Genomic DNA, 26,530 nt, shown 5'->3' with positions numbered 1-26,530 from the left:
TATAAAATATGCCATATTTTTCTGTAAATTATATATATATACTGTAAAATAAATTGTTGGAATGGAAAGATAAGACACAAGATGGATATATACATTCAACATACGGTACATAAGGACTGTAGTGGGCATTTCACTCTACTGTCATTTAAATCTGTCTATGCTGTCCTCACTCCGAAGCGTCTACTTTTTCCAAAGCTAGACAGCTAGTGAACGACGCCATAATAATCAGACTTCTTTCTTTTTCATCTGATTTATTAATAAAATAGCCTCAAACCATTGTCCTCTTTAGACCTTCGTAAAACTACAAAAAAAAAGTACACAAGCATTGCATTAGCAACAACTTTAGCTTAGCACGCTATACAGGTTTAGCCTGGTACACCAGACTCAACGCTGTTCCAGCTATTGAGTCTGGCCACCCTTCCCACGGAAACAATTTCCAGGGCGGAGCAAGCCACAGCATACAGACAGCGGAGTGGACCAATCAGCGACGGGCAGACGTGACGTTAGTAAAATGGCGACTTCAGGATGACGGACTTGCGCGCGGAAGTAAACATATGAAGAGAGCGGAGTTTATTCGACATGGCTAGCGCGAGACAGATTGTTGTCAGTGACTCGTGTCGATGTGTTTTTGGTCATTTAAAACTGATTTTACCGTGGATTGGAACATATTCTCGGCTCTGCCGTTCACCGTCTGTGTTGCTGAAGGGACGACTTTCGACGCGCAAGAGTGACGTTGCTCGTGAAGAACACGTCACGCAAATAAACTAATCTGATTTGTCGATTGATTTTGTATCTGCTCGAAAAGGCCGTCAATGGGATGGGTCCCAGACTATTTCTCTCTGTTTGAAAAATACAGGGAGAATAGTCTGGCAGAGCCAGGCTAATACAGGTTCACAAAACAAACAAAAAGCGTCTCATACAAAAAATATAACATTTCGCTTACTAACATAATATGTGCATTATTTACAACAACCATACTTACGGACAAATCTTGTCCAAGGATCATATAAGCACAACATTACAACGTAGGCGTCAGCCCGAGATGTCCTGCAGCCATACTGAACCGGCAAGATAACAATAAACCATGTCGCAAAGCGACCACAAGAGTTCGCTGTTAGACAGCACAAAAAGCCTTGCTGTAAAACTTACCAAAAGGCAGAATACTGTCTGAGCGGGACATGTGTGTTAATTGCGTCAAATATTTTAATGTGATTAATTACAAAAATTAATTACCGCGCGTAACGCGATAATTTTGACAGCCCTAATATATATAGCCAAAAACACAGACAAGGCTGAAAAATCTCTGCTCTTGCACCCCTCTTTAAAAAAACTGCTGTATTTTAAGCCAAAAGAACTGTTGTGTTTGATAGAACAATACAGTGGGGAGAACAAGTATTTGATACACTGCCAATGGGTTTTCCCATTGGCAATGTATCAAATACTATGGCTATATGTGGCCATAGCAGTTTCATGGCGCATTACGCCCCCAACTATTTTTAATTTGTCCGTTTTACCCTGAAGACCCCTATTTACAGACACAGCGCAACCACTTTCGTTTCAATCCAGACATAAAAAGAAGTCATATTTATTATTCAAAATGTCTTTAATTTTTAGCTTAAAATCATTAATTGATGTCTAGAATTTAGTTAAAAAAAAAAAAAAAAAAAAAAAAAGACTTAAAAAAATTATTCACTCGCATTTTTTAAACTTCTAAATAAATTACATCACAATGAAAAAAAAAAATAGTGTCTGTAAATAAGTAACGGATAGATACCTCATAACTATCGCATTATTGTATTTTTTGTTATTGTTGTATTTTCCCCAATATTTTAGATGATAAATAATCAATCCAAACTAAGAAAAAAATAAATAAATAAAACGTTTAAAAGCGTAATTATACGAAAAAGAAAATCTTGACCGCTCCTTGATGTCTGCGATTTCTGCATCGCGACCCTTGTTATATTACCATGTTTCACCCATAAAACCCCCCAAAAATCCAGCTGTGTCTTGACACTCTGTGATACATGCTACTTGGAGGTTTTGGATCGAAACAAGGTAAGTTGGCGATAATATCTCATTAAAATCATGGCGTCCTTAATTATGCTTTCTCATGCTCGCACCTACAGTTAGGGTTTCGCTGTTTAAATTTTTTTTTTTTAAATGCCCTCCTGTTCAAAAAATTTTCCCCCCAGAAAACCGATTTTAAGCTTTCCAATTATGTATCACACATGCGCATGGGACAATTTTAAAATTTGGCCAAATTGGGGGTCTCACAGCGGAACTTCAGGTCACCTGAGTGTTTTCCGCCATACATATAATTTAACTAATATCTTTTAAGCACTTCAAATGTAATAATTATGATAAGTTTTAAACATGTTACTGTCCCACCCCATTGTTTTTGAACAAGAATAAAGCAGTAAAATACTTCCCTTTATGAAATGCTTCATTGAGTGAGTCCACTCAATTCCGCTCACGCTGCTGAGAGCACTTATACCCACACACAATGAGTTGCCACAGCAAACTACCGCTAGTGTTTAACAAGCTAAACGACTCGGCGCCTTTGAAGGTAGCGCTTCCAAGCTTCTCTGGCAAGATTAAAGCTTAACGCCTATGAATAATCGTTAACTTTAACAAGCAAATCCAGTGCACTGCCTGACCAAGAAAAGTAGCAGGAGGGAGAATGAGAGACTGTGTGTGATCGGATTGGGACATCTCACGGGACACTATATTTCTTTATTTTTTAATTGGTATAATAACCCGCGAAGGACTATGAGCGCGAAGCAGCAAGGGATCATTGTACATCCAACCCAATTTGTCTAGGAGGGCTGAGTGACTGACAATTCAACCAGATTGGGAGTGCTGGCTATGATCATTCGCAAACTTGAGCTATTGAGAGCAAGAGACAACTTGATAGACATCAATCATTAAAGGTGGGAATCTTGGGGCACCTAACAATTCGATTACGATTCAGAGGCTGTGATTCGATTATAAATCGATTACAGATGCATCCCCCCAGCTAATAGCTGCTTTTAATGTTTCGTACATTAGTTACAAAAATTGTACAAAAATCCCCTCAGGCTTAAATAAACGATTATTTCTCTATTAAGTTAACAGTTCAAAACAGTAAATGAAATACTCAAGTCCCCATTCTGTATCAGCAGCTTAAACTACATTAATTTAACGTTGTGAATCAACCGTTAAAGTTGTTAAAATTGCTCCCGTTATTCCATAATTTCCCTTTTGTGAAAGTTTCAAAACGGTTTCATCATTTAAAGATTGATTCAAGTCAAGATTTTGCCGATTTAGGAGTATTTTAGATAAAAAGTAAATTAGGTTCGCTCGGAAGGTTCGCTACAACAGCCTTTCAGAGAAGTCTACTGCTTTACGATGGCGGCTGTTTACTAAGTCTGGCAAGTCTCTCATTTCGCATCTAGTTCACCATACATGTGCGATGCCGCCGAGTCCGTCATTTTGCATATAGTTCAATATACATGTCATATCTACCGTAGCATTATGTGGACGTAGTTTGTAGCAACGCGGGTGTTATTTGAAGCGGCTGTCGGCTGCAGTCAGGTATTATTGTTTTATTATCTAGCGGCAAAAGTTGTCGGTCCGTTCTTCATTGCGTCCTGATGACCGCGCGGACTGTGTTTTAGTTCCGCTTTATTTGGCATATTTCAGTAATCGGAATTTGGATGTTTGTCAATCGTTCTCGAATCTTTTATGACCGAATCGCAAACAATCTAAGAATCTGAAATTTCACAAGCCTCTACCAATCATCACGAATAAATCAATTATTTTGACTGGGAGGTTTAGCAGTGACCATCCAAAAATCTCTGAGGTCCTGACAGCAAAAGGGGCAAACTCCATTTTTGTTGTTTTTACCTCAATGGCTGCCATAAACAGCGATAAATGTACAGTCTATTTTGACTGGGAGATATATGCTGGTATTTGCATTACAAATTACAGAGCTGGAGAATAGAGGTGTTAGTGTGTGTCTTTTTAACAGCTAGATTGAACATCACAAGTTGCTTTCACATGCTGACATGCTCATACCTCTCATCAAGAATGACAAGAAAGGCTTTCGGTGTTGCATTTCACTTAAGTGAGAGAAATACAGCTTGACTGCTTTCCATTAAAGCACACATATGCATCAAATCTTCTGAGCAGCTATTCGCAAAATTTAGCACCCATAGAATCTGGGGAAATATTACATATTGTTGGCATGCATCTTAATTCTGGAGTATGAGGAGGGCCTATTAAGGAACCTAAAATCTGCACTAAGCGTAGCATCACTGAAAACAAGCTATAAGTAAGTAAATGGGTAGGCAGGGATAGGGTTAAAGGCTGGGGGTGCATACTTAGCAAAGCCAATGAAGTCCTCATGGTTGGTATTGATGTAGGACAGTTCAATGTCAATCAGCAACAGAACCTTCATTTGAAGCAGAAAATCACAATTAGGACAGAGAAATCACAATTACAAACATTCATAGAGACACACTGTCAATTGCTCATAGCAAAGAAATATCATACAATATAAAATTCACCATTAGCCCACCTGGTCCTTGCTTTTTCCTTCCCTTTCTCGAATGTGACTAGTGACAATTCTCTCAGTCTCTTCTCGTAGCCTCGGGTAGGAATTGAGCTGAAAGACAAGAAAGCTGATGCAGCGCTTGTCTCAAGAAACAACAGTGTAGACATGCAAGTTGAGCCTAGTACAACTTACCAATAGAGAGAGGACAGGAGTGAGAAGTGAGAATAACAAAGATGAGAACAAAGAAAAGGGAAGGAGACGGTCAAGTGCCATTTCAGGGCAATGCGTTTTAGAAAAGATATAATCGGCATACTTGGAATACATCCATCACTTGACCATCAGCCAGAAAAGAAACACTTTTAAAATTTGTATCTTAGGGAAACAAAAAAAAGAATTTAATGAAATATGGCGAGTCATCTCTGGCTGATGGTGTACATTTGAAAGACTGGATGAGAAGTGAAAGTGATAAAATGGAAAAATGCATTGACGGGATGCAGTAAAGGGTCCTCATCTATCCACAAGGGGGCAGTGGAGCACTATTGCTATAGCAACCCGGCTCACAGCGCCTTCAGGGCCCAGTACAAGAATATCCAGCCCTTCCTATATCCCTTCAGGTCCATCTAAATGTCAGTCTGCCAATGTGGCTCAGCAGGGAAGCATAGCAGGCGGTCAAGGCTGGAATTTAGACGTGAAGAAAAGAGGGAGGAAGCAATGTGGAGGTGGTGTAGAAACGACACTTTAATGAGCTAATGACTTCATGGGAGTGGGCTGAAGGAAATGTGAAATTGTGCTTAAAATCTTGGACGGCTTTGGGGACACAAATGGCATGGGAATTGGGTCGGGTTACGTCAAGGAGTAAAAGTATGAAACCGACTTTAACCTTTATTCATAGTTTTCTCTTATTTCTATTTGTCTTATTTAAAAATGTAGGAACGGGAATTTTTTTTTACTGTTAACACTTAAGATGCCATTGATGTCACTAGATGTCAAATCCATTTTGACTGTGAGGGCTGACAGCGATCGTTTGATACCAGCATTATCTAGTCAAAACTGATAGGACATCTAGTGCTGTCAATGGAAGCCAAGGAGTTAAACGAGTGCTCTTCTAAAGGGTTAATAGATAGGCATCGCTTGATTTTCCATGCCGTTCTCCCGGCAGGCGTGTCCCACGGTTACCTTAAGGGCACACTTCACAGTCAGCGCGGTGAGCTCAGACACCACCAGGTCCACACATTTGAGGCTGGGCTCTTTGAGTTTGCGGATCAGCTTTTTGACTATGGCCTCGAAAGCCAGGTCAGGGGTGAAGAGCCCCGTTCTGGAGGGAGCCGCGGAGGTTAGGAGCATTTTGTTGGGTGGCACAGAGCAAAAGAGAGGAAGGAAGTAAAAGGGAAGAAGAAAAAGAGAAAGTAGGTGTTCAGTTAGTCATTTCGAGAAGAAACAGGCACGGGGCGGACAAGCCAAAGGTTTTCACACATCTTGGGTGGACGTCAGCTGCAGCTCATGGGCCGAATTATATTTTAACTCATTGTTGCCGTCAATGGGACTGAACTGTAATCATTCACTGGCTTTTTGAGGGTTGAGCTGCACGACTAGGAGAGCCCAGAGATGCTCAGACGGGGCCGCGAAACATCTCACTACCACGACAACACGTCACCCGTCACAACACTCCACAAAACGACAGCGCCGTCTGAACACGGGGCTCGCGGGGAAAATTCTGCGCGCTTGCCCCGTGTTCCCGTGCCAAGTTGGGAGATGTTGGACACCCGCAGTACCTTGTGGGAACACTGCCTGACTGTGTTGATGAGCTCTTGAATGACCAGATCGATACATTTGAGACAAGGCGTTTTCAGCTTAACGATCTGCTTTTTCACGATGACCTCGAACGCCAGGTCTGGAGTAAACAGCCCCGTTCTGAGGATGCACAGGGGGGACAGGGCACAAGTACACACAAAAACATGGGATGGTTAACACACATGAGGGCTGTAACATGACATGTGAACAAATACAAATGGATGAGCAGTAGGCGCTCAAAAAAAGTTCTACTATTTTGATAGTCGATTAATCATTTAAAGACATAGTTGACCTAAAAAAAAAAAAAAAAATAATAAATCAAAATCTTGTTTTTGAGCTTCATAATAGTCAATATTCATTCATTCATTTTCTGAGCCGCTTATCCCCACGAGGGTGCTGGAGCCAATCCCAGATAATTATGGGCAGTCGGCGGGGTACACCCTGAATCGGTTGCCAGCCAATCGCAGAGCACAAGGAGACAAACAACTATTTGTGCATGCACTCATACCTAGGGACAATTTAGAGTCTTATATAAGCCTACCATGAATGTTTTTTTGGATGTGGGAGGAAACCTGAGTACCCGGAGAAAACCCACGCAGGCACGGGGAGAACAAGCACACTCCACACAGGAAGGCCGGAGCCCGGGATTGAATTGAACCCTTGATCTCCGAACTGTGAGGCGGCCGTGCCAACCACTCTGCCGCCGTGCATACTGTATATAATAGTCAATATATACAGTACAGTAGTATTTATTTTTAATGTTTTTATAAATTCTAAATAGAAAATAAAAAAAGACTATTGTTTTCATTTGTTAAGAAATAAAAAGACAGCAACTGTTTTTAACAAGCTAAACCATGATTAATGCATGCGGCGCTTTGAAGTTTTGGCTTACACGCATCTCTGGCAAGATCAAAACCTTAACGCCCGTCAATCATCGTTAACTTTAAAAAGCAACTCCAGTGCACTGCTTGACCAAGAAAAGTAGAGGGAGGGAGAGGAACTTTCGCATCGGGACAGCTCATCCGTATTTATTTTTTTAATTGAAAAAAAAAATCTGCGATGGAATGAGGGCGTGAAGTTTGCAGCGTAAAGTAGCAAGGGATAACTGTATTTTGATTTGCTTATGTCAGCTTATTTTAATAAAAAGCACAAAAAAAAAAAAAAAAAATTCTCATTTTCAATTTTTATTTCAAAATGGTAACTTACATAGTCTATATTTATAGACAAACTTTTCTCGGCACAGTTTTTAGTTCCAATACATATCTATTACTAAGGATTGCATATTTCTGCACCCGGGTCAAGAGATTTTGAGAATCTGCCGCTACCCAGTCCCAATCTGATACCGAAAAAAAAAGCCGAGTAATTACAAAAATAATTAAATATAACATTTTAAAAAGCAATCAGTCGACTATCAAAATGATCATTTTTGGTATGGGGTCCTGCATTTTATGATGGTCCTAAAATCTGTTGTTCCGATGCTACCAACTCTGTTACTGACACACCACTTATCATTTGAGTGTTTTATGTTAAAATGTTCAGATCAAAAAACGAAACCGCAACTTTAGTCATATTACAGACCATTTTTTTAGGTGACCGAATTCTCGTTGTAGCCCTACTTATAATTATCTTATTTTTGGGGTGCTAATGTTCAGATCTCACGTACTGTTGTAAACAAACAACGTGAAAATATTGCAAATGAAAAAAAGTCAATGTGGCAGACAAACAATAAATCCCAGGGGATACAATTAAATCTTCAAACAAAAACTACATGATGATCATAACAAATACAGACAAAGGGCAAATGTAACAAAACAACCACTGAATTCCTCGGCACAAAAAACGCAGCTGGCATAGTTGCAGTGACGAGACACAGGAACAACAAAGAACTCAAAATTTACATGTCTCATTGCTTCATTAAGAACATGAATAATATGTTTGCGAAGTCAGCAAAGCCTGTGTACAAGGCAGATTTGGTGTGTACAGTGGGAAAGCTTAGCTGTTGTGCTTCACTTGCCTGACACCATGAACGTTCTTGATTGCGTGACTGATTTCCCGTCTCAGCTCCTTCTCATCAAAAACAATCTGTGAAGCCCGGGGAAGCAAACACAAAGTGTAGAACTGAGTCAACAAAGAGCAGCGATCTGCCATTATGCTACATGGTGGGACTTTTAACTCATCATTTTTTGATGATTGATGTCCAATCCATAATTACTGGGAGAGGCTGTCAGCGAATGATCGCTGCCATCCCTCTCAGTCAAAATGGATTGGATATTTATCACCGTCAAGGAAAAGTAGCACTACATTTATTCGACGTCGACATATAATATCGGGCCGATATATGGACTTTTTTCCAACATCGGCCAATCAACAAAATAATAAGCCGATAAAAAAGGATTTTGATCAGGCACCTCCGTGAGCAACTTTGGCCGCCGCTGACTAACAGTAGGACCCTGCAGCAGCTTGAAGGCAGGCTGCTACAGGAAGCATCAGGCTTGCCTGTTTTGTAAATATTTTAAGATTTTTAATCTTGCATGAGAGAATATGCAGTTGTTTTTAGCCTTTTAAGGTGTTTACAGAGTGATCCTGACACTCTATATGTAACCCGTACAGTTAGTGTAGCATTCGTGTTAGCATTAGCTTTAGCATCTATCCTGCTGTGACGTCCTGGTGGGTTTAATTATTTGAAAACAATATACCGTTCATGCTGAGTGTGTATAATTATAAAAACAAGTGTTCCGTTCGTTGGTTTTGTAGCACTACTCCGAATTAATCCTTTAAAGGGATCCACGGATAGAAAGGCTTGTAGTTCTTAAAAGATAAACTTTATCATGAGTAAAATAATTTGATATTGAAACCCCTCTTGATGTTTTCGTTTTTAAACAATTTGTAAAATTAGTTTAACTAGTAGGTCGCCATTGTTGTTGACGTTGCAGGGCGGTGACGTCACATGGTTATGTTGCCGGGCTTCCAGAGTATGACTCTAGCAACAAACATGTCATCTGTTCAACCGTTTCAATTTTAACCCGCAAGGAACATTAATGAGCATGACAGCACTGTTGATATTTCACAAAACGAGCACCAAAAGCAAAATGAACAGGAAAGACAGGATGGGACGAGACGATAGTAGGAGAAAAAAAAACTATTCTGCTAAAATGTGCTACAATGGCAAAACGTCCTACGAGAGGCAAATTTGACACCCAAAGTACTATCGTGCGCTTTCAGCTTGTTTTTTTTTTTTTTTTTAATGCATAATATGTCTTTAAAGTACGAGGTTCCCAGGTCATCATTGTAAATTTGAAGCTGTTGAAGCAATTAAAAAAAAAGCCTTGATAATCTACGCGCTTTAAAAACAAAAAAAGTATATCGGCCCCAAATATTGGCTTACAAAACCGGCTTAGGATATCTGCAATCAGCTGAAATTTGTTTAGATATAGGTATTGGCATCAGGATTTGAGAATCCCATATCAGTCGACCTCTAACATTTATCCATATGAATTGATGTGACACTACCAACCTTAACCAGTTCAAATGGGAAGCGTTCATGGAAGATGCGGTTGATCTTGGCACCGCCAGACAGTTCGTTGGTGTCCACCTGGTCTCCAGAGCCTTCGATGCGCTTCTCAAAGTCCACACCAAACTGCTGTACCATCCTGTAGAGACGGGGCATTAAATACGTTGTCGCTGTAGCTAAGGTTTCCTTCAGAGGGCCATTCTGTCTACCAACTACAACTGCCACGATTAAGCAACTAATTGACAAAAAAAAAAAAAAATCTATTATCAGTAAAATCGACAATTACTTTGATCATCGATTTATTTTTTTAGACAGTGTTGACCTAAAAATTGTCTACATTCATATTCTGTAGTCATATGTTTGAATTAAATATTTGTCCTTTTTATTGTAATTTAATTTTCGTGATGAAATGGGGGCAAAAGTAAATATTTTTTATTGCGTTTTTTTAATTTAAAATACAGTGAATATTGCTTTTATTTTTATTAATTGGTTATTTATTGTTAGATTTCCAAATAAAAAAACAATGTAAAAATTTTTTTTAAAAACCCTTAACATTTTCCTTATTCTAAAATCAAAAAAATATTATTTAAAAAAATCTTCTCAGATTTTTGTAGTCTTGTATCTTTTAGCAGACTACAGAAATTTTATCTAAACTTCACTTCAACAACAACAACAACAAAAAAACCGAAGTGAATGCACATGATTTGCTTTTGCAGGCGACACAAAATGACCGGGCCGCGAGTTTGATACAGGAGGAGGAAGTGGATTCAGAATAAAGGACAAATATACAATACATGCAACCACGCTTTAAAGTGTGCTGGCCTCACTGCAACAAAGCCTTGGTCTTGCGTGTCGGGTCATCTGGACGGAAGTTCTTGTACTCCTCCACCTCCTTCTCAAGGGAGAGCATTTGACTCTGTAGCTTGCTTCTCAGACCAGGAAGTGTGTCTCTGATGTGATTGGTCAGTTGCTGCAAACAGGAAACAATGGGGATGATATTTGAGAGAACACAATATGTGATACTTTCTTGTTGAGACAAGAGGACAAACCTGGTTAAGAGCCTTTTGAAGATGTGGTGTTCCCATCCGCTCTGCTATGTGTCTGTAAGCAGGATGAGACAGAAAGAACTTCCTCTCGGCTGCCAGAGCAGCACGAATGTCCTTCTTGCCGTCAATGTCTTTCTGACTGCGGTTCACCACGCCGACGTAGCCTGCAGGAAACGCAAAATATTCGCTTTATAATGAGCAGGTCGCCAACAACCAATGAGCTGGATTTAAACATCTCACCTCTTCGTAGGGGCAAAAGTTTATTTTCCAGGATGTCCTTCGCGTCCGTCCCTTCGTCCATTAGGTCCAGTTTTGTGATGACGCCAATGGTGCGCAAACCTTCACAGGTTTGTCAACCAGTTACCATATTTTACAGAATATCTGTAAATGAACCAGAAGGTTGCCCAAGAAAAGTAGTCGCTTACCCTGTGGGTCCACCTCTTTGGCGATCTTCAGGGCATCAGAGTTGGCCAAGTCCGTGTTGGCGGGCGTGACAGCCAGGATCAGACAGCTGTCCTTGGTGATGAACTGCAACAGCATGTCTCTGATCTGATGCTCGATGTCTGCCGGTTGATCTCCCACAGCGACTTTGGTCATTCCCGGAAGGTCGATCAGCGTCAGGTTCAATACTAGGTCGAAGAGGAGAATTTTTTTCCCCTTACACTTCAGACAGGTACTCATTTAACTCATTGGCTACCATTGAGGGAACTCGACGTTCAAACCACTTTGACCGGGAGAGGCTGACAGAAATCCCACTCTAAATGGATTGGACATCTATCGCCATCAATAGCATCTAAAGCATTAACAGTAAGTATTTCCTATTTATTTATCTATTTTTAAATTAAAACAGAAAATAAATAAACACTAAATATTGTCATACATTTTTAAATTTTGAAAATGTTCAATAAAAATAAAAGAGAAACTACATAGACTTCATATTGACGCGTCAGATTCGACCTAACCCTTCAAGAAGGGGACCATCCCACAATCCGCTTCAGTTATTCGCAGTCGTTCGCAGCGACACATGCAGCGATCCAACGGCGGATTTATGTCTAAAAAGTACGAAAGCTGCTCCGCATACAAAAAGGAGGGATCGTCTCAGTAGTGATTTTCGTCTCAGTAGTGATTTGTTCGAGGATTCAAGGTAATAATTAAAGTTGCACCGATACCGATACCAGTATCGGCAGGGGGCGCCGATCCGGTCCGAATTGGTGGTATCGGTATCGACGAGTACCAACATTTAGCGCGCCGATACCATGTACTGGCATCATTTGAACGCTAATATACTGTCCTCCCCACGTGAGCCAACTTCCCAAATCATTACATCTGTATGTCTTTGTCTCGAAGTTAGCATACAAAATTTACACCTTCGTCTTCTATATTACGGATGTACACTACAACGCATATCCGCGATGTCACGCTGCTCATTTAACATGGTATTCACAAACGATTAGCATGCGTAAGCTAACGCTAACTGTTGTAGAGCCGAAGGGATCAGAAAGGTTAAGACCGTGGGAGACTCGGCAAACTCATGGTTTCATGATGAACAATGAGTGGCAAATTAAGAGCGCCGTACTTCAAACACGTCCTGTTTATGAAAGTCAATTGTAATATGCTGGTGTTGTGCAGTAATGAGCAGAAGTGACTTCTGTGGCCAGAAAACACTCAAGCGGCGCAGCGTGCACACTAGATATCATCAAATAGCAATCTAGATGTCCTACGATAGATCCCATGCCAACTCTCGCGCGCACACACTAGATATCATCAAATAGCAACCTAGATGTACTACATTAGATCCCATGCCATTAGCTGCGTGAGCCCAGAGCAACGCGTAGTCCATAGTCTACATTGATTAAATAGAAACCGCCATGACTGAATGGAAGTTAAGCAGGCCAAATCAACCCATACCAGTGACTATAGATAATGCTGCAAATACTGTTAATTCAGTACATGTTACAGATGGACCACAAATAGGATGTTAAAAATATCTGCTAAGAGAGCTGAAGCAAACAACAGTGTGACCCACTTTACAAACAGTAAGGATTGTTCTCAGCACTTATATACAAAATTTCTTCAGATCAGTAAGAAGTAAGCACATAAATATTATGCACTAAAATGCTTGTTTATATGATGGCATTGTTGTTTTTGCTTGTTAGCAAAAAAAAAAAAAAAAATAATAATAATAATAATAATAACAGTTGTATTTTGTTTCAGAACATTAAATGTATTAAATTGTATCGAAAATCGTACTGAACCATGACTTAACTGTATCGTTGCATCCGTTATACGCATATATATGTATTTTATTTATTTTTTGCAAACAGAGTGGTATCGGAATGGTATCGGTATCGGCCGATACTGCACAGCCAGGTATCTGTATCGGTATTGGGCCCAAATAATTGTATCGGTGCAACACTAGTAATAATTGTATTTTTCGTACCATGCATGTATTTTGAAACGTTGTGATAAAAAAAATCAATGGGAGAAACGAGTCGCTACAGCATTGGCATTATACTTGGCAATATTTACGCAAAATAAATGTTACCTGCACTGTTTTTTGCTTTTAATCAAGAATCAAAACTCTTTTACGTTCATATCTATAAAGAATTCAGGGATTTAAGCATTTATTCACAAGAATTAACGGAAAAAGCTCTTTGCTGACATTTAGCGGCCTCCAATTTCCAATATTTACGTAGGATAAATGCTACCTCCACGTTACTTGCTCTAGAGGAGATCTGCATGGAGGAATGGGCCAAAATACCAGCAACAGTGTGTGAAAAGCTTGTGAAGAGTTACAGAAAACGTTTGGCCTCCGTTATTGCCAACAAAGGGTACATAACAAAGTATTGAGATGAACTTTTAGTGTTGACCAAATACTTATTTTCTACCACAATTTGCAAATAAATTATTTAAAATTCAAACAATGTGATTTTCTGTTTTTTTCCCCCACATTCTGTCTCTCATGGTTGAGGTTTAACCATGTTGACAATAACACACATCTCTAATATTTTCAAGTGGGAGAACTTGCACAATTAGTGGTTGGCTAAATACTTATTTGCCCCACTGTAGGTGGCTTGCATTTTGTGGCTGACATGCTCCTTCTCCACTCGGCCGACGACACGGGCGGCTTGTCGCACATCCCCCCCACCGGGAGAGCACTATACCCGGTTTATTTCCCTCTTTTTTTTTGTTTTGTTAATTTTGTTGGCTTAATGTGGTTATATAACATGTTATAGTACTGTACAATAATTGTTCATATCGATAACTTAGCTGAGAAAAAAATACTACTGTTTAAAAAAAAAAAAAAAAAATCATATATCTTAGGCAGTACTCACAGGGTTACTCATTACTTTATTCTTTTGACCAAATGCGGTACTTTTTTACTCATACTTGAGTAAATTTTTTGGATGAATACATTTACTTGAGTAATATTATTTTGACATAACGCTACTCTTACTTGAGTACAAGTTCTGGCTACTCTACCCACCTCTGCCTAGGGCACATGTGTATAGAAAATGGGCATATTGTGTCCTACATGACCCAAAAAGTGATGTCCACATATGTGGATGCCAGGTCTTTATGTTTTTTAATGGCCATAAATAGTTACTTGTCCTATAAAGGGTTAAGAGTAAAACTAAGGTCACTTGTGGGTGCTTTCGCATCAGAAAACCATTCATAAAATGTATACTGAGAACAGGCTGTGTGTATTTGTTGCGATTCATTACCGTTTGGAGAGTAGACCCTCAAGTTAATTGGGATGCTGGAGATCCCCTTGTTGGAGCCTGTTATCCTGTCAGTCTCCGCTTCGATTTCTGCACGCACTTCTTCAAAATCAACAAACTTCTTTGACTTGCAGTGGAGGAACTCGGCATATTCTGGGCACGGAGGTCGAAGGACAGGGAAAGGACAAAAAGGAAGAGCGAATATTAAATTAAGGAGGCATGATGGCAGCAGACCAGACAGAGAGAATGTAGCCTCGAGCAGTGTGTCAGAGAGAGGCCACATTGCATAGAGCATTGACGACCTCACGTTGTCGTTATAAAACTGTGCAGTGACACACTCACCTGCATTACTGTTGACCAGCTGCAAAATGAGAGGTCTACGGGTAACAATGCCAGATCCTCGCGGAAGAAAGTCCCTTGGGTGACAAAGAGGGAGAAAGCCAGTTCAACAAACAGCCGACACGAAAACATGTTGGGTAACGGCGCCGCCAGACAAAAGAGACCCGCACAGACAGAAAGCAAGAGGCCATTTATCTGTTTCAGACTTCTTCACTTTTCCCACATAGCATGGCTTCAGAAAGACTGACGGGCACGGGGGTGGATGTCACACCTTGCGCCCTTCAAACACACCAAATCAAATGTGACAAAGTCATTTTGCGTAATCATTAAAAGCCGAGGAGAGCCATTTATGCGCACTCACTCCCACTTCTATAGGGCGATATCAAACACCCAAGAGTTCGGCACTTGGAAACAGTGGGGAATTCTACATTTTCGTTCTTGTTTAATTAGTAAACCTTGGGACTGAGCAGATGTCAGAACAGCTTTGTCGATAATGACTTAGGACAGACTGTGATTTCAGGAGGAACAGGCTTTACAGACAAATCCAATACAAATATCCATTTTAGAAAAGCATCATTTTATCGGGACTTTTTGAACTCTTTCGTTTCTATTAAATTCCACGCACATTGTTTGTTATATGTGTACTAATAAATAGAGGTGGGAATCTTTTGGCTCCTAACGATTCGATTACGATTCAGAGGCTCAGATTCAATTATAAATTGATTATTGATGTTACCACCCCCCGCGCTTTTAAAGATTTGTACATTAGTTTCAAAATTGTTCAAAAATCCTCTCAGGCTAAACCAAACTAATATTTCAGTATCATGTTAACAGTTTAAAACAGTAAATAAAATACTCAAGTCCCATTCTGTATCAGCAGCTTTAAACTACATTCAATTAATTTAATGATGTGAATCAACCGTTAAAGTTGTTAAAATTCTCCCATTATTCCATTATTTCCCTTCTGTCTACTTTCGACATATCAAAGTTTTAAAACTGTTTCATCATTTAAAGATGGATTCAAGTTAAGATTTTGCCGATTTAGGAATATTTTAGATAAAAAGTTCATTAAGTTCGCTACAACAGAGCCTTCTAGAGAAGTCTACTGCTTTAAGATGGCGGCTGTTAACAACCCGACAACTACTAAACGGCAAGTCTGTCATTTTGCATCTAGTTCTTTTTACATATTCTACCGGCGCTGTCATCTGTCATTTTGTATCTAGTTCTACATATATGTGATCTCTACTATAGCCGTATGTGGCCGTATGTTTGTAGCAACTAGCAACTGGGCGTTGTTTGAAGCAACTGTCGGCTGCAGTCCGGTATTATTGTTTTTATCTAGTGGCATGAGTTGAACATGATATTTACTCTCTGTCCGTTCCTCATTGCGTCCCGAAGACTGCGCTGTGTTTTAGGTCTGCTTTACCTGGTATAATTCAATAATGGGAATTTGGATTTTTGTGAATCATTCTCGAATCTTCCACGGCGGGATCGCGAATAATCTCAGAATCGGAAATTTCGCACGCTTCTACTAATAAATATAACGCACATATAAACCACCATACTTAAATGACAAGGTGTTTTTTTAACAAGCTTTTTTTAATCAAATTGCAAGCAAAAAATGAGTTATAAGGTGTCAAAAGAATTATTCACAAAAGCATATAACTTAACCGCATACAAGAAGACAGTCCTCTAGCATAATGCTGACAATGCAGAACACGATGGAAAGAAAAACAACTGGTGTCTGTGATTTAAAACATCAAAGCAATGATATTTGAACACAAATTGCGCCATATTTTTCGTTCATTTAGTTACTGCTTTAATAATTTAATATACCATGCTATAATTCTCAATAAAAACGTTACACAGATAAATTGGGTTTTATGGTTACTGTAATGGTGCAATGACAGTTCTATTCATTTCTACTGAGAAAATGGATTCCATCAACAACAATATTTAGTTACGCTTTTAATCAAGTAAAAATTTAACTATTAAGTCAAGGTTTCATTGTATTGAAAGTCACTCAACAGTAAAAGTTTTACAGCACTGTTAGCTATTGTGGCTCTTTCAAGTGAACAACTGTGGCCATTGTTCGCATTTAAGGAACAAGTGCGTCTAATAGCTTCAATAAGCTTTTGTTTGAAACCACCCTGTGTCAATACAAGTGCTTTGAGCCACAGTGACGCCTTTGCAGCAACAATCGATGACGGCAACACAAACGAATAAAAAAGCTGTCAAGTCCAACATGGCGTGTTAACTCGTTGGCTCTCCTGGGAGGGCTAGCAGTGAATGACCATTTTTTTAGTGCCATTGACGCAGATAGAATGTTGGAAGGTCTGACAGCGAATGATCGCGGCCAGTCGTCCAAATCAAAATGGACTGGACGTAGGTCTCAGAATCATGATAATATTTTTCTTATTTTACGCTATCGATTTGTTTCACAATTTAAGGCTTGTTTTTTTGTTTTTGAAACTGGTAGCTTTCAAGAATCCACAATGAAAAGACAGGACACTAGAAAGTAGGTAGACATTTTATTCAAAAACAAGTAATTTTTAGGGTTAAATAAAGCAAATCGAGCTCTTTTTTGTAACCATCTTAATGACGTCCTCCATGGCATTTAGATAGAGGGTATTATAAAAATGTAATGCAATTCAACCATCAGCGGTCGGACAAAGCGCGGGCATGTCATCTTTCAAGCCACGTTAACTTGGTGATGACGTCACCCACGCTCTTGCAGTACCCCTCCTTTGAAAGGGTGTATGAGGAACTTCACCCTCGTATTTACTTGAAGTAAATATAAGTAAAATGGGAGATAATGTCATTTGAGTTTTATTGTATTATTGCCCTCACAAATAATCATAAAAATGTTACATGGACAATGTGTTTATTTCCATATTTTCGTCATTTTATGTCCTTTTTCCAATCGGAAAGCACAGTGGAGAACAACACATCCCATGATCACATTGAAAACAACTGTTACACGTGAGGACGGGGGGTCTTTGATAGGATGAGGAGGAGAAGGAGTGAGTATTAGCGATAGTGAGTCGGAGTAGTGCGCGAACAAGTTTGGAGAGTTAATTTGGAGATGATCGGTGAGCTGAAATTTTGCTTTATTTCAACAACTTGATGAAGAGAAAGATATAACCTGTTTTGACCATAGAGACCAAAAATTCCTATGACCACACCAGCCGTTTCTATTGGATTATCAAATATATAACTTCAGTTAGTGTAATTTTCTTTGGTTTTATTGTTAGAGATTACCTCAACAGGATGATAAGATGCTTGAAAACCATAAAGGGACTGTTAGCTATCTGCCAAACTACCAGTCAGTTTGCATCCAAACTATGGTTGGTATTTTAAATACATCACAGGTCATCACAGAGATCGACCTTTTTTAAAAATTTTTAAATCTACAATCTCGATCTTAAAATCACCCAATTGAAATTGGGTGTCTACCGCCATCAATGCAAAAAATGAGTTAGTGTCACTTGTTCTTGTCTACTTTACTCCCCCTCCCGTTGGTTAACTTTCAACATCTGGGGGTAATAACCAACACCCACCCCGGGTCATTTTCCTTACGTCCGCAGGATCGTGCACTCGGGCAGACCGAGGCGGCGCTTATTGACTTAATCCTGGAAGCATTGAGTCAGTGCGGGGCCGGGAAGAGAAGAAAAGTCCCGTGGTCTATAGAACAGGGCAGCGGTGTTGGCAGAACACAACGGGGGAAGGTTCTAGACGGCTCTTACATCAGCACAAAGCAGTCGTTGCTATGTCATGCACAGAATGAGGGGCATGGGTGGGATTTGTTGGAGCATTAGACAGTATAGAGAAGTGTGAATAGTGAACCAGAGCTAGCGCAACATTATGAGCAAATCATAGCTCTCAACTTTGCCCCTGACCAACGAGTTAATTGATCAAACTGTTGAAATGTTCCACAGGTGTATTCAAGCAACGGCTATAAAAGACCCATTTGCAAACTCGTCTTCACAAAAAGAAGTGCTTTAATAGTGGCGGCCTATTGAAAGGGAGGCAAAGGGCCTGAATTTTATTATTGATGGGCTGTAAATGATAGACGAAGCTGAGCAGATTGTGTATCGTTTCATGCATTATGGATGGAAGAAGCCGTGCGTTAGTATACGAGTTTCCTCCTGGAGAGAGTAGAAAGAGGAAGAGTAGGGCAGGGAGAGAAAATGGTGGCACAATCTCACAGGGGGAAATAAACTTCATTATCTTAGAATAGGCAGACGATTTGATACAGTGCCTCAATACCTCAGTCGACTAATGAGCTTATAATGACACTACAACAGTGCTGCAGCATTTCATTCACAACATTCAAGATAAGACGGATCTCGACAGATACGCCAAAGACCTCCACCCAGGACGGCTGCTGGTGTCGAGATAGGATGCCCTACCTCCAACAAAATGACACAGTAAAATACAGGATAAGAAATTTAAATTTTAATGTAAACTTGGTGTACTAAAATCTGGCTCCGGGATTCTGGCACAAATGGAAGCTAGATACAATCAGCAGCCTGAAGTGACCCAAATCAGATCTTTTTGTTTTTATCTGCCTCGAGATCTTTCCATGATGGGGTGAACGGGCCAAGTCACATGGAATTTGATTTTTTAAAATCTGATATTTTTTGGAATGTGACGGCAGACTGAACAGTCAAGTAACCCTAAATCAGAATTCATGCAATGTTGACATTATTTGGACTGCCCAGTAAACGCATGACACAGCTGGAAAACCAAAGATGGATGGAAAACCGTGGTCTAAACAGCCACCCACACACAAAAAATGAATTTGCGTATTATGACCTGCATTTGAACATAGCCACAGTGTTGAGTTTGAATGTATACATTAGAACAACCCATACTGGGTTACTACCTAAAAGCAACATTATCATATTTTCCGCTGTATTTTATGCTTCTGAATGAAATGGACCGCTTGGATGTGTGTGGAAGCGATTGCTATATTTATTTAGGTTTTTTTTAAAATCCCGCGCCATGAAAATGAGTGACTCCAGTCTCGAGTTGAGAAAGAGGGCGCTGTGACATGTACGGTAGAAGGAGTCCTCTCACTATCCAGCCGTACTGGTGTATGAGAAAGACTAAGTATTCAGCCGATTTTGCGGATTAATTCGTTTATTTTTTGCATCAGGCCAGCCAAACGGCTACAGAAATATTTGCTGCACCAGGGAGAGGCGTGAGCCTTTTTGGGGTTTGAAAAGGTTCCCATTCACCATAGGCCAAAACAAGCCCTACTACTGTGGGACCATTGGACTTACGAGGAAGTTAGTAAACATCGTGTTTTGTATTATGTCAAATACTGGGATCATTTGAATACGGAGGTGGCTTGCATTTTGTAGCTGACATGATCCTTCTCCACTCGTCCGACGACACCGGCGGCTTGTCGCACATCCCCCCCGCCAGGAGAGCACTATACTCGGTTTATTTCCCTCTTCATGTGCCCGGTGTTTTGTCAAATTTTCCAACCAGTCAAAAATTGCAACTTTGTGTTAAAAATAGCCGCGAATACAGCGATTACAAAGTAAACACTACAAACTTTCTTTAAATAAAGGACTATTTACTTACGTTTCATCATGGATGGGCAGGTAGAAAAGATCTCCTAAGACACATTCTGTCTGTCACGTTAGCTGCACAACAGTTGCAAGCCGCTGTTTGTTTATGTCGTCCCCGTGTAGTAAAGCATTATTTTTCATTATATTCGTGTTGACCATGTGGCATCTACGCGTTCCTCCGACGTCGGCCGGACATCTCCGGCTGCTTCCCCGGCGAGCTCTCCTGTCCATAGTAGCAGGGGAACGAGCTGTAACTTGCTCTCCGCCGGGCGGGTTGCTGATCGGCGAAGACAATCGACAACCCCTCGGCAGGGTGACATGATCCGGGCTAGTTTTGTGTGATTTTTCGCTTGGAAAAGCGAAAATAAGACTGAAACGCCACTTGGTTCAGGTTAGCATGTCGGCTATCTGTCACACCTTTTGGTTGTTTACATTCTCCGAAGCTGGGGGGGGGGTAGGGAAATGTCAAAAGCCTGACTAACTACGGCGGCATAATATAGCGTTCTGGAGGTTCGACAGTAAAGGTGAAGTCGACAGTTTTGACCATTATGGAGTAATTTTGCCATGTTGTACTGAATAAATGCATTTTTATTATTTCATATTCCATTTAGCACAAGGTTGTTATTTGTCATGACCATACCATTTATTTAGCAATTGGGAAAAATACTTCGATAAAAAGAATATCCTTTAAAAATATTGGAGTAGAGAGACTGAAACAATGACATTTTGCGGCTGTCTTCGTCGCATTTTCCTCGTTATGAATAATTCCCCCTCAATGGGCTGCATACTAAATCAGATGAAACCATTCTCCCGCTGATGTCATCGACCTGTGGGGGACGGTAGAGCCCTATAATGGTAGGCGTGGCTAGACGGCGGATTAAAACACTAATTTCTCGTCATCTGCAGTTCGCAGACTTTTTTATCCTGTCATATGCACTTAAAGACTTGTAGGCTCTCATAAGCCACAATTGTTCTCTTTTACTAAAATATGTTGTTAGAAACACATAAAATACCCCCTACATACGAAGTTAATTCGTTCCAGGACCTAGTTTGTAAGTCGAAATGGTAGTATGTCGAGCAGGATTTTCCCATAAGAATACATAATAATTCCATTCATTCACTCCACTGCCCGAAAACCTACACTAAATCCTTAATAATTACAGCTGGATGCTGGTACTATTGCAAATAGCAATTACACAGAGCAAAACAAGTAAATTGTGAATAAAAACTGGAATAATATAAATATACTAATAGTAAATAAAAATAATAATACCTGAAATAATGTAGTGAGTCGGGTCCTAATGTGGCGACTGATTTTGGGTGGCGTACCTGAACGCATCGTGTTGCTGACTTGACAGAGTGAGATGGGACTTTTTACTTTCACTCAGCTGTGGGGAACGGTAGGCATGTTGTGTTGCACAAGTTGATGAAATAAATGACTAGAAACCTGACGAAGCTGGCGATTTCTTTGGCGATGTTAACACAATAATAATTGTCAGTTTTGTCACCTTTACTTATAATGACAGGCGAACAGAGGAGGAACATTAAAGGCCGAGTTATACTTCCGCGTCAGACCTACGCCGTCAAGGAAGAATCGAGTTACGACCCTACGCCGTAGCCTGACGCGCACCTCTCGATTTTTCTAACCTTCGCGTCGCGTAGACGCGTTGACGTAGCGAAAACGGACTGTGATTGGTCCGTTCAGACTGTTGTTTCCGGGCGAAAACACCGCCATTGTAGAATAGAATCAAACATTATTTTCTACACGCAAAAATGCACCGAGCCGACGGGAGTATCATCGAAGAGCAAGTCTCGTCAAGAAATTATTATTGTGACTGCCAAATGGCAAGGTCGGCGATCGAAAAAATAAATAAATGGAAGAACCACCGAGACGTGGGTGGTCGGAATCGAGTGGCCACACGAAGCGGTGACACAGTCGGCCAAAAACTGCCAACTTTTTATCACTTTATGTCGTATTTTTGGTTGGTGCACTTCATCATTTACTGTGTACATATGTTTCAAGTATATGAAGAATAAAGCACAGATTTGGTGTCAAAAGAGTTGTTTTGATCTTTAATTTTCAATAACAGACAGTTCACACACACAATACATCATCACTGATTGAGAGTGCCTCGGTGCTTTTTATGATAACCTTAAAATCAAGCCTCCCAACGCAGTTTGGGAAGTTCCCTAGACGCCAGAAATCTGCTATGGCTTCCCACTGGCTGGTTGTTGGACACGGCAAACAAATCAGGCTGGAGGGCTTTGCAGACCTTGAACGCAGTGCTCGACGCCAGTTTGAAGCTAGCCGCCACAGCTAGCTCTCTCCACCCGAGTCTAAAACTCTCTGTGCGGCATCAAAAGTCGGCCAGACCGCCTCGAAACTGTCTTCTGCGTCGCCTGCCCGTCAACATTTGTATGTTCAATATTTATTCAGTGTTGATGAGCAGAATATTTACTTTCAAGAGTTCCATCTTGCATTGTTTATTTTTTCTCCGACTAGCGGAAGTAGTCAACAATCATGCCCCAAAACCGTACAAACATAACGCCACATCCCTCTAGTGGCTTGGCGGTGAATTACAGAGCAACGCGTTCCCTCACCGCAGAACTATCGAATGTCGAATGACGCCGTAGTCGCTACGCCGTCACCGCAACGCGGGAGTATAACTCAGGCTTAAGAGTAGACATTCTACGGCCATACTGTCGAGCCAGTTCATGGATGCGCACACGACGCTCATATTTTTCTATTATTCCCAACTTGATTTCCATGGTAAGCATCACCTTTATCCTTTTCCCCCCACCTGCACTAACATTATTGGAACCCATGTTGATTGCTGTCACAAGAAAATCTTCCGTGTGTGCGTCCTGTGGGGAAAACAAAAACTGCGCCGCCGTCATAGATCATCGTATTTCGAGCATGTCGCCGGTAGAAGAAATGGCAAGTCAAAGTTTACGTCGGATGTCGAAAAGATCCTGTGTCAAAGCAATCGGATGTCGAGGTACTACTGTAATGCCATTGATTTAAAAATCTATAATATTTAGTACGTTTTGAACTAAGGAGGGCGTCGTGTTTTAAGCACGCAATGGACGCTCGGGGTGATGACGTAGATTGTCACGGTCACTCAAAGGATACTACCGGGTTATTGCAATTCTTTCTACGCGGCGAGACGTCCAAAATATGCGCTCATCGGTTGAAAGCGGCAAGCAAATTTGCCTCTTGTAGACGTTTTGCCAATGTGGCACATTTTGGCAGAACACTGTTTTTTTTCCCCCCTACTCTCGTCTCATCCCGTCTTTCCTGTTCATTTAGCTTTTGCTGCTCGTTTTGTGAAATATCGACAGTGCTGTCATGCTCATTAATTTTCCTCTCGGGTTCAAATTGAAAGGGTTGAACAGATGACATTTTTATGTCGCTATAGTCATACTCTGAAAGCCTGGCAGCGTAACCATGTGACGTCACCGCTCTGCGACGTTAACAACAATGGCGACCTACTGGTAAAACTAATTTTGCAAATTTTATAAAAACGAAAACATCAAGAGGGGTTCAATATCAAATTATTTTAACTCTAATAACGCTTATCTTTTAAGAACTACAAGTCTTTCTATCTGTGGATCCCTTTAAAACACCAAAATTAAATTATCATTTGAATTCAAGAGTTTTTGTGCTCAACTATGTCAAATTGAGTCAAGTAAAATTCAAGATATAAATGTGATTGATGATTTTTCACCAACCTACAAATGACCTCACCCATCTGTCTAAGAATTGAATAGAACCTTTAAGCAAAAATGTCTAACTATTTCTGGTTCAGAATGTTAAAATGAATTAAAATAGAATTAGCCTTTATCCCCAGAGGCGAATTTGTTACACTCCAACATCGCTGCACTTATATCCATTCCATCACAACAGGAGCGGACTACAACGTAATAGCATAACGGAAAGCAGACAACATAAACCACAGGCATAATCCATAAAGAAAAGCAATGATGTAGTTTGGTTTACCAGAATAACTTAAAAAGTTGTTCTAAACGGCAAAGCAGATAGACAGCCACTGAGGAATATATTTCGGAAGAAAACACTGTCCGTAATAAGAGCAGCAAATGAAGGCAGTAATATATTAATTCAATCTTGCATTATAACAAAGCAGTCTGGAATTCTCACAGGCTGTTTGTCTAACTGAAACATGCTCGCACACCCAAAGGATTGAACCATTTTTATGCATTTTGTAAGGAAATTCAGAGAATGGACTATGTTTGACATCAGAAGGGCCATTGTACTTTGAACCTCATTCAATGAATCATTCTCCAAGAATAGCTGATTTGTTGTTTTTTGTTTTGTTTAGGGGGGAATTGAAAGACAGTTTACAATGTATTTCACCATATCATGGCCTAGTTTGGGCTTAATATCAACTCCTTGTAAACTCAATGGCTGCCATTGACAGCAACAGACGTCCAATTCATTTGAACTGTTGCTGTAAGGTCCTCACAGTTCAAATAAGATTAATGTCAAAAGAATAAATTGTGCCATCAGTATTTGATACTTCAGGGCTTTGATACCGCTGAATGGTTGAGTAGCGTACAGATTTGGAAAGTAGTAAATTGTAAGGTTACTAAATTTAAAAAATACATTCTTGCTTCATTTGCTGCTTTGCTGATGTGAGATGAGGAAAGGTGACTGGAGCGTTTTAGCATTCCTGGGCCTGATTTGCAAAAATATCCAATTGTGGGCGGCGGGTGCTAATTTATGTGCTCACTTTCACTAACAGATTGCGAGGACTGTTGGCAATCAGTGGTAAAGCAGATGAAACTGCCATATTTAAAAGACAGTTTTGTGGTAGCCAGATGCTTTTCCCCCATGGAAAATTTGAGAGCAGACAATGAAGTTTGAAGTCAATGACTTGAATTTAACAATGTGCTACAGAGTTGGGAGACTAATAAATCTGATTCGATGCACTCTTTGGTGTCACTAGTGGCTTTAAAAAAAATGTGGGGTTAGCTTTGCCATCATTGACAGTAGGCATGAGCCGATTACAGATTTCAAGGTATACCGTGGTGTGAAAACGTCAAGGTTTCAAAACTGTAAAAATATTCTGTCATACCGTGCCTAAGGTATTAGCTATGTTTATGTCCCAAAAATGCATTAAAAAATCCCTCCCTTGTAGCTGTAAGGCTCAAACCTCCCCCACAAGTTGTTGCTCAGTGTCAGTGAGTCAGCTGTTCTACACGATGGCTGGAGGAGGTGAAACGTTTTCCCCCCATCAAAGAAAACCAAATCTCTGGTATGGGAATACTTCGGCTACAGAAAAGTTACAGACAGCCGCGGGTTAGAGGAGGAAGGCCAATCGACATGTAAAACATGTTTGCGAAGGGTGGCTGCCGAGGAGGCAATACCTCCACTATGACTTCGCATTTATACAAAATTAAAGGGTTAGTAACTCCAGCGTGTCTAGTGTGTCTAGCGTTGGTGAAATGTGTTTTTTTTCCCTCTCTGGCATCTTTCTGTGTTGAAAAGGAGTGTGTGTATATAATGTAAACAAGATACGGGTCATGCACACGTGCTTTTTATGGAAAATAATTCAATTATTTTTGTTCTGATGGTAATAATGTTGAGCTGTGGGTGTGGGTTTAGGCTCACCTAAAGGACTGCATTTATTTTAATTTTATTTAGAATATTTCAGTTGCTTTTTGTTTTTTTTTTAAACTTAACATAATAGTTATGTTCCAATTTGCTAATATGTTTTGAAAACTAAAAATCATGTTCAATGGGAAAAAGTTTTTTTTTTTTTTTTTTTTTTAACACAGTACAGTATCTCAAAGGAACACATTTTAGAGCTTTGATTGCAATACCGTGATATTTTTGCTTAAGGTTATCATACCCTCAGAATCTCATTTCGGCACATGCCTAATTGACAGCGAACAACGCCTAGACCATTTGAATTCAGAGGGTCTCGCATCGCGCTCCCAGTTCTGAATGGCTTGGACGTTGATAGCAGTCAATAGCAGTTCAA

The 26,530-nt window shown here is 40.2% G+C and overlaps 1 protein-coding gene across 3 annotated transcripts in view; it reads right to left on the bottom strand.

Moving 5' to 3' along the window:
* The window catches only part of dnm2a (dynamin 2a), a 54,201-nt gene that overhangs the window by 25,820 nt on the left and 1,851 nt on the right, over positions 1-26,530 (bottom strand). For 2 of the 3 annotated variants that reach the window (XM_057817472.1, XM_057817474.1), the window contains exons 2-12: positions 14,947-15,020; positions 14,608-14,757; positions 11,308-11,511; positions 11,123-11,221; positions 10,886-11,046; positions 10,664-10,806; positions 9,840-9,975; positions 8,340-8,407; positions 6,307-6,445; positions 4,559-4,645; positions 4,362-4,432 (exon numbers count right to left, since the gene is read on the bottom strand). In XM_057817472.1, the coding sequence (XP_057673455.1) occupies positions 4,362-4,432; positions 4,559-4,645; positions 6,307-6,445; positions 8,340-8,407; positions 9,840-9,975; positions 10,664-10,806; positions 10,886-11,046; positions 11,123-11,221; positions 11,308-11,511; positions 14,608-14,757; positions 14,947-15,020 (1,332 nt within the window). Of the gene's footprint in view, positions 1-4,361; positions 4,433-4,558; positions 4,646-5,710; positions 5,850-6,306; positions 6,446-8,339; positions 8,408-9,839; positions 9,976-10,663; positions 10,807-10,885; positions 11,047-11,122; positions 11,222-11,307; positions 11,512-14,607; positions 14,758-14,946; positions 15,021-26,530 lie in introns of all 3 variants that reach the window. The other variant, XM_057817475.1, reaches the window with a different exon arrangement.

Source organism: Corythoichthys intestinalis, chromosome 16 (assembly GCF_030265065.1).
Source record: "Corythoichthys intestinalis isolate RoL2023-P3 chromosome 16, ASM3026506v1, whole genome shotgun sequence".
NCBI classification, from domain to species: Eukaryota; Metazoa; Chordata; class Actinopteri; order Syngnathiformes; family Syngnathidae; genus Corythoichthys; species Corythoichthys intestinalis.
The sequence above is the reverse complement of the archived record's forward strand: the minus strand, read 5'-3'. Positions and strand labels throughout refer to the sequence as shown.